Genomic DNA, 15,597 nt, shown 5'->3' on the forward strand with positions numbered 1-15,597 from the left:
GCCTGCCTGCCTGCCTGCCTGCCTGCCTGCCTGCCTGCCTGCCTGCCTGCCTGCCTGCCTGCCTGCCTGCCTGCCTGCCTGCCTGCCTGCCTGCCTGCCTGCCTGCCTGCCTGCCTGCCTGCCTGCCTGCCTGCCTGCCTGCCTGCCTGCCTGCCTGCCTGCCTGCCTGCCTGCCTGCCTGCCTGCCTGCCTGCCTGCCTGCCTGCCTGCCTGCCTGCCTGCCTGCCTGCCTGCCTGCCTGCCTGCCTGCCTGCCTGCCTGCCTGCCTGCCTGCCTGCCTGCCTGCCTGCCTGCCTGCCTGCCTGCCTGCCTGCCTGCCTGCCTGCCTGCCTGCCTGCCTGCCTGCCTGCCTGCCTGCCTGCCTGCCTGCCTGCCTGCCTGCCTGCCTGCCTGCCTGCCTGCCTGCCTGCCTGCCTGCCTGCCTGCCTGCCTGCCTGCCTGCCTGCCTGCCTGCCTGCCTGCCTGCCTGCCTGCCTGCCTGCCTGCCTGCCTGCCTGCCTGCCTGCCTGCCTGCCTGCCTGCCTGCCTGCCTGCCTGCCTGCCTGCCTGCCTGCCTGGCTATCTATGTACCTTTTGTCGAACGATTCAACACTACGATTGTGCTTGTTTTTGCCAGAGCACGCGCATGCGCATACGTTATTCAGCACTGTCCTGGATGGATTGTGACACACAGGGTACCCGCGCGATGACCACCAAAACCAAGTCGCATAGCTATACCATATTTCTATACCTATGGAGCTCCGCGCGCGGCCTGCGGCCGCGCTGGCTCCGCTAAAACAGGGCACATGATTCAGATTTATCAGTCATTGCCTTCTTCAATTGCAAACAATAATAAAAAAACCCGAAAACATCAATAACTATACTTTACAAAGATATTGTATAAGCTGTCGAGTTTCTTAACGGGAGGTAAGAATAATTCAGAGAGGATAAAAATGAATAATTTAGTAATCGTCCCATCAGGGAGGTAAAGGAGTCTTCTGTGATCCGAGATCGGACCCAAAGTTGCTCCGTTATTCGTGAAAACAGGGAAATCCTTGCCGTGATTCTTGACTAGCATGTCCTCGTGTAAACCGCGATTGAACACAATTCTCATACGTGAATCGCGATTTCAAACCTTGTAAAACGTGACAACCGTTCTATATTATCTTACAAAATATTATCCTTTTGCGCCAAGTCTGGGATTGCATTGCATTGCGTATGTAATTAGTGTTTATCGCTATTTGTTGATCTCGCGTTTTTTTTTTTAATTTCGCGCCATTTTCAACATTATTTTCGTCACTCGTGAAAACACCATTTTTAACTCCGTGATCCACAAAATTGCGAAAAATCGGTGATTCGTGATTGCTATCCCCTTTCACCCCCTGTGGATTTTAGAAATATCCTTGAAAGAAATTCGGATTTGTTTAAATTAAACAAATCTGAAGAAACAGATAAAAAATTGACGGAAATCGCAAAGCCTCGGGTGATACGCCAAAGCCTCAGTTTGATATTTCCCGGCATGACCTCACCCTCACCCTCGGTTAGTATGTAGTTAGAATCAACCAAATTTTTATTTTTGTCTGTGCAAAGTACGCAAAGAATATGTACACTCGTTTTTAGAACGATTTATCATTTTATTCGTAGTGTCAGTAGTTTTTAGATGTTAAGTTATTTTTAGATTTAAGAGAGAATTAAAAAAAACTTGTTCAAAGATATTTCCATGATTTTCACAGGGTTTACCTTCCCAATATATTGGAAATTGCTGGGTAATCTGTTGGAATTTATCTTAAAGTTATCAATAGCTAAGGTTTTTGTAGTTTAGTTATTTGTAGTTAGGCTGAGTGACAAATAATAGATATCCACATCATCTTGTGTAAATGCTCAAGACTTTGAGTTATAAGAAAACAAAAAGTCTGAAGGCTATATAGTAATGATGCAAGCACGCCGGCTGATGTAATCGCCTAAATTGAAGCCGGTGCACAGGGTGTATGCGCTACCTCATTAGCGGTTAAAAGGGGTCCATTTTCTATTGACATATTGTCAAAGACTTAATCCCTTTTCCATATGATACCTATGACTGCGCATCCCCCCCCTCCCTCCGCATATCGAGGGTTCGCGTTAAATTGTTTTATTTTTCATGCAATTACATTTATTACAGCTGATGGGGGCGTAATAAGGGGAACCGCATTCCAAAATCGCCCTCAAGCGTCCTCTATTGAGGTCCGGGGCTCTCATACTAGTAAAATGTAAAATGTGAGAGAGCAGAGAAAGCATTTATTTTCACCGGCTGATTTGGTAGTCTCCCGCTCAGCCGTTCTTAGTGTCGATAAAATCGACGACTCTGTGTAGGAGATTACCGTCTTAACCATTGCTTTATTTATGTGTAGATTATGTTTTTTTTTAATTACTTTGGATAGAATAGAATCAAAATGTCGCCACTGGAAAATAGAGTGCAAAATGCTTTTTTTAGAAGTAAGATTTCTAAGCTCTAGATCCGTTTACCTATACTCTAAACGCCGGCCAGTCATTGAAAGCAGTGGGGATGAACCGGATAAACAGTGCGTTGGTCGGATTGGCGAGGGAGTTGTTTTTCATGTCTAGCTCGTTCACGTTCCCTGAGAAATCCTGTAAGTAAATGAAAAGCAGGTTTTAGTATAAACCCTGCCACCATTTCAGGCATCTTGTACTTTTCTTTTCATGCATCTTGTGATTTTCTTTGTTCCGCACAAGCATTTTAAAATGCTTTAATTGTGCTACATACATAGCCTCTTTGGGTACATTTAAGGCTGCATTTTCCTCCTATGGTTTTTATTTCAAACGAATCTATCTTACTATAGGAATGGCAAAATCCTTGATGGCCGCCAACTCCAAGGTAACGGCATGACGGAGTAGAAAACATACACATACCTTATCGGCGCTGTTTTCTTGGTAGATGCTCCATATTCCGGCATCAAGTGCGAATGAAAGCTTGTATCTGGTGGTCCAATCAGTATATACAGAATGAGTACCCCCTTGTGTATCTACGGCACAAAAAATGTACATTGGTATCATGTCGATTTGTAGGTAGTGATCACCAATTGGGGACCTCGGTGCCCAGTACATGGCGCGGTTCAGCCCATTCCCAGAAATAAGAGACAACATGGCCGCCACGCATGCGTAATAGTGCACATACAATGTCAAAATGGCTGCCATTTACTATAAGGAAATTTGGGGAGACATCACAATTTATCAAATTTTCTCGTTTCAGATATTTTGGGCTCACGATGCAGGACTCGAAAAAAAAACCTTACCATTCGAGTAATACACTTTCCGTTCAAACGATGCCAGAGAAAGCCCTATAATTGTTCCTTGGACATTGCACTTTTGTTCGCTTCAGAGCATTCAATCCTCCATACATTCTCTGTAATTTCATTGAAATTGGGCATAAAAGTAGTCGTTTAAAAGGTAGAACTGTTCGCCGCATCACAGGTGCAGGACTTGAAATTGGTAAATCGACTATCCTTCCATCAAATTGGCAAATAAAATAGGCAGTAGCGCCTTCCAATCTTGTTCCCGAAGAAATAACATTTGATGTAGTTATGCCTAGTTCAGGAACCATTATTGTCGTCTTTAAGATACAGACTGAAGCAAGGAAATCGGTGCGCTCCGCAAGAACAGCTTTTCTCCGTTCGTCCGTTCGTCCGTTCGTCCGTTCTCCATTTTGTTTTTAAACGGCCCCACGGCTTTCTGGGACTGACACAGGGGAACCATAAAGCCTTTCTAAAATACATTTGATTTAAATTTGCGCATATAATGTTTTCCAACCTCAGCAAGACTGTCGCAGTTCCATTATCATTGGACGTATCAAAACGTCCAATGATAATGGATAATGCCCCTTGCACGTTTCAATACCGCTAATACTACTTTTATTTGGAATTTTAGTCAACCTGATTAAATACTTCTAGTGTAACAACAAAAGGGAAGCCCCTGTGCTGGCCGCAATCTTGTTTTTATTTGTGATACCTCAGTTATTCCTCGCGGGCCTAGCAAAATGTGAGCCCAGAGAAACCGCTGGCTAATGTCCCTATATTTCTGGGAATGCGACCGTAGTAATGGGATGATGCAGTCTAATGGGATGATGCAGTGATATAATATAATCAGTTAAATAAAATTTAACTGAAAAGTCGAATTACGTCTATTACCCAACGCTACCAGCCAACATCAACACCTCGTGGCATTTGCTAAAGCAGGGGAGGTCGATCGTGTCATAGGTTGTAGCTAGTGTGAAAATAATGCTTTCTTCCGATCTAATTAAAGCATGTAGGGTATTAAAAGTTTAAATAAAGATCTTTCGGCAATTCGTTGACGATTTTTCCATTAGTCTTAAGAAAATAATTCTCCATGATTTTTTTCCGGGCACAGCAGAGAAGAGTGCCTGGCGGCTGCGATTTTGGTCAAAACATTATTCTCAGACTAAACACCCCAAATACATATAAGGCGCAATTAATCCAACGCCTCAGTAAACAATAAATACATTCATCTGAAGGAAGGACCTTTCCCTACATTTTTTCTACGATTTTTGATCATATGACAACCAAACTTGCTATGTGTCATGTATGTGTCAAGGGGGGGTGCACCAATGTAGTCAGGTATTGTGACGTCATCGATGACGTCACTGGGTGCAAAAGTATGCTGCTCCGAAATGAAATATTATATTTCACGAAGAAAACATTGTATGGCAACCAAACTCGGTAGGTGTCATGTAGGTGTCAAGGGGGATGCAACCATATGGTCATGTATTTTGTGACGTCATCGATGACGTCACACAACACTAAAAAACTACCTTGATGCCGAAACATTTATGACAACTAATTTTGTTGTGTCATGTAGATGTCAAGGGTGGGGGAAAGGGGGTATAACAAGTTGGTCGCGTGATCTGTGAAATCGTTGACGTCGTCTAAAAAAGAAATATAATAATATTTAATATTTCTTAAATTATTAAGCGAAAATAAGCTAAGATTTGGTCGTTTGGAGCTCCGCTTTTAGGTGATGCATAAATCTATATATTAATAAAACAAAAAGTCCGAGGGCTATACAGTAAGGATGCAAGTATATACACATGCTGATGTAATCAATATAAATGAGCCTGGTGCGCAGGGTGTGTGCGCTACCTTATAAGTCGCTAAAAGGGGGTCATTTTCTATGGAAGGATTGGCAAATACTATCCCTTTAACATATGGCTGCCCCCCCCCACACACACACACACACACAGAATATCCAGGCTTCGCGTTCGATTGTTTTATTTTTCATGCAATTACATTTAATACAGCACATGGGGGCGTGATAGGGGAAACCACATTTAAAACTCGCTCTCAAGCGTCTTCTATCAAGGTCCTGAGCTCAGTTAGCTGACACCTTTTCATCCTAGTAAAAGGCGAGAAAGCATTTATTTTTATCGGCTGACTTGGTAGTCTCCCGTTCAGCCGTTCTTGGTGTCGCTAAGATCAACGGCTCTGTGCAGGAGACTGCTGCTTCATTAATGTGCAGATTATGTTTATTTTTTTTTAAATTACTATATGTTGTAGAATCAAGATGCAGTGACAAGGTCTCTAAGGGAACTTTAAAAGCACACTAGCAGACATAAAATTGGCACAAGACGCGCTACTGGAAATGAGTGTTCACTGGTGTTTCGTGAAAAATGCTTTTTTAAGGGGAATCAAGGCTCTAGATCCGTACACCTCCACCCTAAAAGCCGGCCAGTCATGGTAAGGAGTGGGAATGAACCGGATGAACCTTGCGTTGGTCGGGCACACATAGTGTGCCGTTCATGGTGTCGCTAAGATCAACGTCTCTGTGCAGATCAACGGCTCTGTGCTTCGAATGTACAAATTATTTCCTTTTTTTCAAAATTACTATAGAACCAAGACGTGGCTGACAAGGTCTCTTCCAGAGGCGCCACTGAAAAGTGTTCACAAAGAGGTGCCTGTATCATCTTACAAAATCCTTTTTTAAAGCTCTCAAGCTATCAAGGCTCTAGATCCGTACACCTCCACTCTAAAAGCCGGCCAGTCATGGTAAGCAGTGGGAATAAACTGGATAAACCGTGCTTTAGTCGGATTGGCTAGGGAATTGCTTTTCACGTCTGACTCGTTCACGTTCCCTATAAATACCTGTAAGTAAATGAATAGCAGGGTTTAGTACAAATCATGCAACCTTTTCATGCATCTTGTAGTTTTCTTGTGGTTTTTGTGTTCCGCACTAGCATTGTTCTACATACATAGGCTTCTTGGGTTCATTTTATGCGGCATTTTCTGTCCATGGGTTTTCTTTTAAAAGGATCAATTTTACTATAGGAATGGCAAAATCCTAAATGGCCGCCAACTTCAAGGTAACTGAATTGCGTAGTATAAAATATACGCCTACCTTTTCGGCGCCATTTTCTTGGTAGATGCTCCATATTCCGGCCTCAAGTGCGAATGAAAGCTTGTATTTGGTTGTCCACTCATCATATCGAGGATCCGTACCACCTTGTGTAGCTACTGCACAAACAATGTACACGGATATCATGTCGATTTGTAGGTAGTGATGACCTCCTTGGGACCCCGGTGTCCAGTACTTGGCGTGGTTCAGCCGACCGAACCGAGGGTTACATTCGGAGTAATGGGATGATGCACTAAATCTGTTGTCAGGAATGATCGCACTGCTTTCGAGGCCAATAGCGGTATTACCGCAGGTTGTGATGTCTTCAAGAAATACACAAGAAATATCGATTACTATAATGACCAAGGGAATTGTAATTTGTTCAGGATATCGGCATGGACATTGTTGTAGCTGATGATGCAGCTGAACAGCGGTAAAAGCAAGAGTGATAGTGTATAGGGATAGTGAAGAGAATTATGATTTTGAAGATGATAATGTTTCGAGGTGGCTTTTACAGATGATATCGATGATGATGATTTCAGCTTACCAAGTTCACATGTACTGCCAGTGAATACACTGCTGCAGGTACACGTGTAGCCAGGGTTATCAGCGGAGTTGGTGCAAGTTGCGCCATTCTTGCAGGGGCTGGAGTCACATGGTTGAACTGTTAAGACAGCTATGTTTAATTGTACTTCTTATTGGAAAAAGTGAAAGATGAATCGGTTCTCTGGATGCAATGAAGCAATTGGATGCAATGCCTGAAGAAGTATATGTATGGAGACGGGCAACGCGGAGACCAAGAAATGCAAACGTTTTGGATTTTATACCCAAAAATAAAATTATTCATCAGGTTTTAGTAGCCGCCTTGACAAAGGATTGCAAAATAAAATCCGAAACCGTTGTATCTACCCTACTTTTATTATACTTTTTATTATAATATATTAAGAAAATTCCTATACCTCCAGTTCTCATTCCTTCCACGTATACCCACTACCTTGATTTTCGCATTCAAATCCCGTATACCCACTAGCACAAGCGCACGTAAAGCCGAAGTTGTCCGCCTTGTTAGCGCAAGCTCCGCCATTTTTGCAAGGACTAGAGTCGCATGGTTGGGCTTTGAAAAGTTATAATAACTTTGGTCAATTGTACTATCTGTTGTAATATCATTAAATGGAAAATTAAAGTACCTTGACTTTCGCATTCAATTCCAGTATACCCACTAGCACAATCGCACGTGTAGCCGGAGTTGACCGCCTTGTTAGCGCAAGCTCCGCCATTTTTGCAAGGACTGGAGTCGCATGGTTGGACTTTTAACAGTTATAATAGATTTAGTAAATTATACTCTACTTGATGGAATACTATTTAGTGGAAAAATCTTGTACCTTGCGTTTCGCATTCTGTCCCCGTATACTCGCTCGGGCAAGTGCACGTGTAGCCAGTGTTGTCTGGTTTGTTGGTGCAAGATCCACCATTCTTGCAAGGACTGGAGTCGCACGGTTGGACTGTTAAAAGTTATGTTAACTTTGGTCAAGTATACTATCTGTTGTTTTATCATTATGGAAAATGTAAGTACCTTGAGTTTCGCATTCAATTCCAGTAAACCCACTAGCACACGCGCACGTGTAGCCAGTGTGGTCTGGTTTGTTGACACAAGCTCCGCCATTCTTGCATGGACTGGAGTCACATGGTTGGACTGTTAAAAGTTATTATGACGTTTGTCAATTATACTATACTTGTTGTAATATTAATAAGTTGAAAAATCATGTACCTTGTGTTTCACATTCTGTCCCCGTATACTCGCTCGGGCAAGTGCACGTGTAGCCAGTGTTGTCTGGTTTGTTGGTGCAAGATCCACCATTCTTGCAAGGACTGGAGTCGCACGGTTGGACTGTTAAAAGTTATGTTAACTTTGGTCAAGTATACTATTTGTTGTATTATCATTAAATGGAAAATTCAAGTACCTTGAGTTTCGCATTCAATTCCCGTATACCCACTAGCACAAGCGCACGTGTAGCCGGAGTTGTCCACCTTGTTAGCGCAAGCTCCGCCATTTTTGCAAGGACTGGAGTCGCATGGTTGGACTGTTAACAGTTGTAATAGATTCAGTAAATTATACTCTACTTGATGGAATACTATTCCGTGGAAAAATCTTGTACCTTGCGTTTCGCATTCTGTCCCCGTATACTCGTTCGGGCAAGTGCACCTGTAGCCAGTGTTGTCTGGTTTGTTGGTACAAGATCCACCATTCTTGCAAGGATTGGATTCACATGGTGTGACTAAAAAGGTTAGGGTTACTCTGTTAAGTTGTACGGTTTAATAGATCAATAATAATAATAGACCAAGCAACGTTTCGTATTCAGTCCCCTAATACCGACTAACAGACTCAGATAAAGTTGCTACAGGAATTGCTACATCAATGTTTTGGGGTTTATTTGTAACGCCATTTTGAAAATTACCCAGAAGACGCTGCGAACGAGGTTGCATGAGCCCCAGCTCGCAGATTACCAATTTCAAATCTATACTTAGAACATGCCACAAAAAAAGAATTCGGAATTCCAGCCGCCCACCGCCGACGTATGCGCAATTGAATCGTTCGAGTAAAGGCACGAAAGGCTGACTTCAGTCGCTGTTTTGACTAACTGTACAGCATTAAAATCATACTGTACCAAAGATGACAGATTTGTTTGATAATGTGGGAGTCATAAAGAAATTTATTGCCTTAGCTTTGCGCTAGTTTTCTTAGCATTTGCCAAAACCGAAAGCTCTCCGGTACAAAAGCCGGTATTTCAAAATAAAATGGCTGGCTCAACTACGCGGTACTGGAACGGCCCCCATTCGTAACTTTTGAACCATTGGAGTCATTATAACCAAATTTTCAAAGAATCATTATCTGACAAAGGTAACAAAATGATATATTGTGTTACCATAACAACGCAATATGACGTGGCTATAAATAGCCTATCTTTCAAAACCTTTGCATAGAACATCCAAAATCCAAATATGTTATTATAATCAGTTTGTCTTCAAAAAGCGACCGATATTCTTAAAAAAAAATTGTCTTTGTGACGTCACGATGACGTCACTGATTGGCATGGTACCTTTCATATAGTATAAGTTTGCATGCGAATGGACTCTTAATTAAAGTAATAATTTAAATATCTTTCCAAAAATATTTTTCCTACTTTTTCTTTAAAATAGGAGAGGAACATAAAAAGCATTTTGCCAGATTTAGATGTTAGTTAAAAAAACAGCGATTTTTAGCTGATCATGTGACATCAGCACCGCCATCTTGGATCCGACATCTTGGATCCGCCATCTTGGATTTAATGAAAGTTATATATTTTAATCAATAAAAACTGGATGGCAAAATCTGAAGCTTTTTGACAATATTTAATCTTCGTTTCAAGTTGTATTAATAGTTTCAGGTGGATATGATTTTTTTTGCTATTTCTTCAAGCACTATTTCGAGACGGTTAAAAATTGACAAGATAACACCACCTTCCCCCCCCCCCTCCCTAAAATAGAGATTTAAATTTCTATTGTGTTTTTTTCAAAACTTGGTATAAAACGTTTATATTACAACCTGTGCCTTCTCTATGCAAATAAAAAAATGGATTCCATGAATCTTAAAATGCTCATCAATGTGTACGTTTTCCTTGAGCTGGATTCCAAAGATCTGATGAAGTCCAGAAGAATAGCTCCTTTCATAGAACATATCAGTGAGCTGGTGAGGTCTTGGCAACATGCCCTTGTGCTACAAGTAAAGTGTAAACTTGTGTGCTTCTTCTAGAATGTCTACCACTATTTACGTCTAGAGTCTTGATATCTGATATAAATATTCTTAGGGTCCATAACTACCCTCTCTTTTATCCCAAGGTTTCCTGAAAGCCATAGATTGCATCCCTAGTGTGCATAAAAACGCCCGTTTATCGTTTATATTCCCAGGGTGCATGACAACCCTGCCAATGCTTGTATCCAGAGGCAACAATGACAACCCCCTCTTCTATCCCTAGGTTCCATGACAGTGTAGTGGATATTTTTTAACAGTCTCAAATTGGCTGTTCGAGCTTTTATGCCCCTCTAGTAAGTTGTACAAGTAGTAGCTAGTAGTGTACAGACGGAATCAACATAACATTCTATTATGGCTCTGTTTCACAACAAACAGATACCTTGACACGAATATTTTGTATTTTTTAGTTTATTATATCAGCGATAGAACTGGAAAAAGATATATGAACGTCATGTACACAACAAAAACGTGTTTTTGTTTTAACTGTGCTTACATGGGCTTCCTGTGGCGTCGTCACGCATTCATTGCTTATATCGATGACAGTTAAGATGGCGGCGAAATCCGGAATAGAAAGACAAGATCATATTCGTAAAAAAAAAAAAAAAAAACGGCAAATAATCTCTTACAAGCTTCAAACAATAGAATCAAATTAGTTTCTACACGGGGAAACTGTAATGTTTCTAGTACAGCTTTTTCTGAAGGACTAAATTTGACGAGAAGCGTGGCGTACGATTGCGTATAATTCGAGGTCGATAGAATGGTTGACCTAGCTTTATCGAGTGCTCTTTTGAACTTCTACGGTTAGATACGCCTTGTAAGATGTCATTTAGAGTCTACCAGGACCACGCTTCGCATTTATACGAACTTGTTTTGGCGATAAAAGGTGCCCCGATGCAAAGGTATGTGCTCTTACGACAGCCATTGTCTTGCAATTGTTGAAATATGAGCGCTCAGTGGGGAGCCAGCAATGTTTTCCCGCCCTAAACTAGGGGTATGTCCCCATCAACACCCCTCCCCCAACCCCGACAAAGACCAAACTTCAGGAAGGACATAACAACAGGATACTACACTTTGATTTTGCTTCAGGTATCCCATCTCCCTAAAATCAACCCTATCTAAATGCATAAAAATACATGGCTTATAACTTTTCCTATTATTATAATATTATTTCCTCCCATTCTCCCCTAGAGAATACCCAGAACAATGACACTATTAGTAATTTTGATTGACATTACTCAGGATACTATTTGCATAAAAAGAGGGATTATTTGAACTCTTATGTAGAGTTGTACTCGATAGACAACTGATACAGAAAATATATTTATAATTTCCCATATAATAAGATCTTTTTTAATTGGGCCCTATTTATTTATGTCATGTTTCATTTTTTTTAGTATATTTCAGATAATCTACAAAGGTTTTTTTTTTTTCAGAAAAAGGGACACTCAAGTTTATGTGACCCTTGAATAAATGAGAGAAAACTTGTTATTACATATAGCTTTAAAACTCTCCTGAAAAAAAACATGACTGAGTTTAGGCATTCAGTATTACAGCAGATGGTGCTAAGCATAATTTTGGCTACCTTGAATCAAGGGGTAATGTTAGGTAAAATTGTCAAAAATATCAAGGAAATGACCAGTAGTGGCGTGGCTGTGTCCCCCATTGTTTTCTTAATGTTTATGTATTGTGCCCCCCAATAATTAGAGGCCTGCTACTGCTATGCACTATGGGGCCTTAAAGAGTCCAAAATTACATACCTCATAACACCTAGGTTGAAACTTTCAACACCCTAAAATACCTTATCTTCAATTCTACACCACCTCATATATACTAATCCCTGATACATTTTTACTAATCTTATATTCATCGGTATCAAACTACAAATCTTTGATAAATCAAATAATCCTTTTAATGTACACCATCCTTTCTCTTTTATCCTGTATTAAAAACGTCTTCAATCTAATAACAAACAACCAAATATTTTAAATATTTTAAATATTCAAAGCCCTCTCCCCTGCCATTATTACATATGAGTCTCTCTTGAACCATGTTCATGAACAATAAGCAGCCATGTAGAGGGCCAAGCCATTTGAGCAAATGCATAGAAAAGTTACAAGAAAAAAAGACTACATTTGCTAATAACAGTGTAGCCAGCATTTTGTTATATATGCAAATAGTATTTATTGTTGTTACCTATGCACATGAGAATAATGCAATCAGTTTGCAGTTAATTACAGTTGCAGTAAGTAACTTTGCAGTAAGTACAGAAGACCTGGTCTTCAAGCATCAGAAATCATAACATGGTCAATAATTTTGTTGACAGTTAAAGACTTATATCCACACAGACTTTAGGGAAGTATCAGCAGAGCAAGAGCAGATTATGTTGGCTATAAGGAAAGAATGTGTGTTGATTGAATATAATTATACTAAGCAAGAAAGGAATATGAAAAAAGTTTATTTACATCTGCTTTCATTTCAGCCAGCCTATATTGACGGCTATACTTTAGTCCTTGCTTTATTCACCTGAAATAAAGGTTTCCTTGTCATTTCATAGCTACCTGGGGTGGGGGGTTGTTTTCGATCCTGCTATCTCTAAGGGTTAAAAAATTCCTTCTACCCCACCCGATTTGCCATCTCTTAGGTGCTGACCACACCCAAGTTGCTCTCCCATCAACAATCACCCCATCTGATTATAGTGGAATCCCTCCCCAGGGACCAAGATATCCTTTACATTGCATAGCTATTCCAGCTAAATTATGTAATTACTGAGCATGTAACTTGGCCCTAGGCAAGTGTAGTGATATGTGTTTAAGAATCATTAAGAACTGACTTTGGACCCTGTTGGTCTGGACAATTATTATTATTGTGTATTGTTAAATTATTATTAGTGTATTATTAGTTTGGTCAAGGCTGTAATTCCATGTAAGCGTAAGAACGTTACAATTTAAAATAGAGCACGCGCAGAAAATGGCGTACGCTAGTTTATCGCGTGGACAAGTAAGTTCATGGCAGTGGGTTTTGGTTCTGTTTGAGTGCGGATCTTTTGAAACACTTAGAGTAACAAACTTCTTAGCTACAGCCTCGAACCCTAACACTTGGCAAGAATTGTATTAAACTATTCAAGTCTCAAACAGTGTTTACACAAGCACTTTTCATCTCATAACATTTTGGTATAAAAGAGACAGAAACAAAAACAAATGTATATGTATCAACCAAAACAGACACAGTAAATCTCAATAAAGATTTTTATAGAGTGATAAAGGCACATTTTCGAACTCTAGAATCTTAAAAATATCATCAAATCAATAGAGAAAGAAATGTATTTTTAGATGCCTTACTGATTGCGAAATATTAAGCTTACTTTTGTTGTTCTCGAAAACATTCGCTTTCCACTATGTGGTAAATTGCCGGATAAAGTTCTAAATCGATTATTTATCCAATACAACTGAGCATTTTTTTGCCGTTAAACTCTCCCTACCTTAGCAATATAAGCCTTTATTTGTAGAAGGAAGAATTTTAGTATAACTTTTGACAACACAATTGTGTTCACAAATTGTGTGAACAATTTAAGTATGTTAGAGCTACGGTCAGAAAACGTTTTGTTTTGGTGTTTAGTTTTCAGTTTAATTGCCCTGTTAAATAATAATATGATAACATTACCTTTTTGCTTTGATTTTGCTTCGTGACGCAATTATGAGAATGCAATGTTCAGTTTGAAGTCCTCTTTTTAGCTGCTGTTTACAATTGAAGAAGAACGAGACGGGCGGATTCACTAACACTCGGGTAGATTTTACTATCGACTCGTACGTCTTATCTTATCAGTTTCTTCAGACGAAACGGTTCCTCAAAGACTTGTTTAGCCCTCGACCACAATCAGCCTATTTAAATCCTTATCTTTCTCATTAAATACTATTTTCTAGCTAAGATAGGAGGCAAAAAACGCGTAAAATCACATTCCCCTTGCGAGACCTAGTGGGCCTGGGAGTTGCACGATTGACTGCATGGATGGATTGTGACACCACAGATACCCGCGCGATGACCACAAAAACCAAGTCGCATAGCTATACCATATTTCTATACCTATGGAGCTCCGCGCGCGGCCTGTGGCCGCGCTTGGCTCCGCTATTACAGCTCAAAGTTACTGGGGGCCTCAAAAGCACCCCCCCCCCCCCCCGCCGCCGGTCTGAATAGGGTTAAGAAAGTATACAAGTTTCATAAGTCGAAATGGGCATGTAACTCGTGAAGGAAACAATGCCTTTTTCATAATCCAAAATCACGTTAAAGGAACTGAAAACACCATAATGGTAAATTCCTTAAAGACAATAAAACCAACGTTGCAGGCTTCAAACCTTTCTAGTACGAGAAGTTTTACGCTCATTTATGGAAATTGCTCGATACTCTGTTTGAATCTCTTAAAAATTTGTCTTTCTTTCCTGTAATTTTCCAATTAATACTATACATGGTGTGACTTTTTACAAAGATTAATTACACTATTAATTGTAATACACTAATGAAGTTGAAAATTGTTGTACCTTGAGTTTCGCATTTAGCTCCCGTATGCCCATTAGCACACGCACACGTGTAGCCAGAGTTGTCCGCTTTGTTAACACAAGCCCCGCCATTTTTGCATGGACTGGAGTCACATGGCTGGGCTGTTAAAAGTTAGTCAACGTTAGTCCATTAAAGTATTTTTTGTAAAATCATTAAGTAAAAGGGGAATATCTATATAAGGATGTGCTAATAAAAACACGATCAGAATGGTAAAGAAACATTCGGCTTCAGGGTCTATTGAATCATAGTCCGGTCAGCCGAAAGGGCTATTGTTTTAGAACCCTCCAACTAAGATTGTCAAACTAAAAAATATAGGCCCCCCTTTGTCACTGAACCAACCCCCCTCCCCCCCCCTAGCGAAAAGCTAGTTCCGCCTCTGGAGTTTTAATCGATGAAACTACTACTACAAGTTAGTGTCCGCTTTTGTACCAGATTTTAAGTATAAACTATGAAAATATTTTTTATTAGTTAAAAAAAATGACTAATAATTAATAACCATATGATAATAAATGGACTATAGGTTAATAACAGTCTGGAAAAGCAGATCTGGATCTGATCAGATTTTTAAAGGTAAATAATTAAAGAGGGATCATGTAAATGAAGGATATGTTAAAAAACGACAAACCAGTCGGTTTAAAAGTCGTACGAGTAAAGTATAAGTATAAGTAAAGCAGACGTAAATCAGCCATTTTGCTTTCTGTCTACTGGTCCCAAAAGACAGCACTTTGGACTGACGGAGTCGATTTCCTTACTTCCATATAGACAAGATGATCATCCATTACTATCCTGGCATTTTTAGCAAATTAAAATAATGTGGTCAAACCATTTTACCGCATTGCGATCCAATAGGGCAGACACACGAGAAACCACCGCCAGCG

The 15,597-nt window shown here is 40.3% G+C and overlaps 1 protein-coding gene and 1 long non-coding RNA gene across 2 annotated transcripts; both read right to left on the reverse strand.

Moving 5' to 3' along the window:
- Positions 1-2,091: 2,091 nt before the first annotated feature.
- Positions 2,092-3,640, reverse strand: LOC125573542. Its single transcript, XR_007314102.1, has 3 exons — positions 3,270-3,640; positions 2,887-2,953; positions 2,092-2,604 (listed from the first exon to the last, which is right to left on the reverse strand). It is a non-coding gene; the product is annotated as an uncharacterized LOC125573542 (long non-coding RNA).
- A 2,335-nt stretch (positions 3,641-5,975) lies between these two features.
- LOC125556721 (EGF-like repeat and discoidin I-like domain-containing protein 3) lies at positions 5,976-8,041 on the reverse strand. Its single transcript, XM_048734555.1, has 6 exons — positions 7,999-8,041; positions 7,761-7,880; positions 7,566-7,685; positions 6,926-7,042; positions 6,382-6,701; positions 5,976-6,128 (listed from the first exon to the last, which is right to left on the reverse strand). Exons 1-6 carry the CDS (start codon positions 8,039-8,041, stop codon positions 5,976-5,978), a joined length of 873 nt encoding a protein of 290 aa, XP_048590512.1.
- Positions 8,042-15,597: the final 7,556 nt, after the last annotated feature.

The sequence above is a fragment of the Nematostella vectensis genome, chromosome 11 (assembly GCF_932526225.1).
Source record: "Nematostella vectensis chromosome 11, jaNemVect1.1, whole genome shotgun sequence".
NCBI lineage: Eukaryota > Metazoa > Cnidaria > Anthozoa > Actiniaria > Edwardsiidae > Nematostella > Nematostella vectensis.

Bases quoted from the DNA above. Each gene is read 5' to 3' on its own strand.
- LOC125556721 (XM_048734555.1), bottom strand. From the start codon at position 8,041: ATGGCGGAGCTTGTGTCAACAAACCAGACCACACTGGCTACAC. The intron at 7,043-7,565 runs GTACTTTAATTT...CTGTCTTAACAG, and splicing joins AATTGAATGCGAAAGTCAAG to TTCAACCATGTGACTCCAGC. The intron at 6,702-6,925 runs GTAAGCTGAAAT...TATTTCTTGAAG, and splicing joins TGGCAGTACATGTGAACTTG to ACATCACAACCTGCGGTAAT.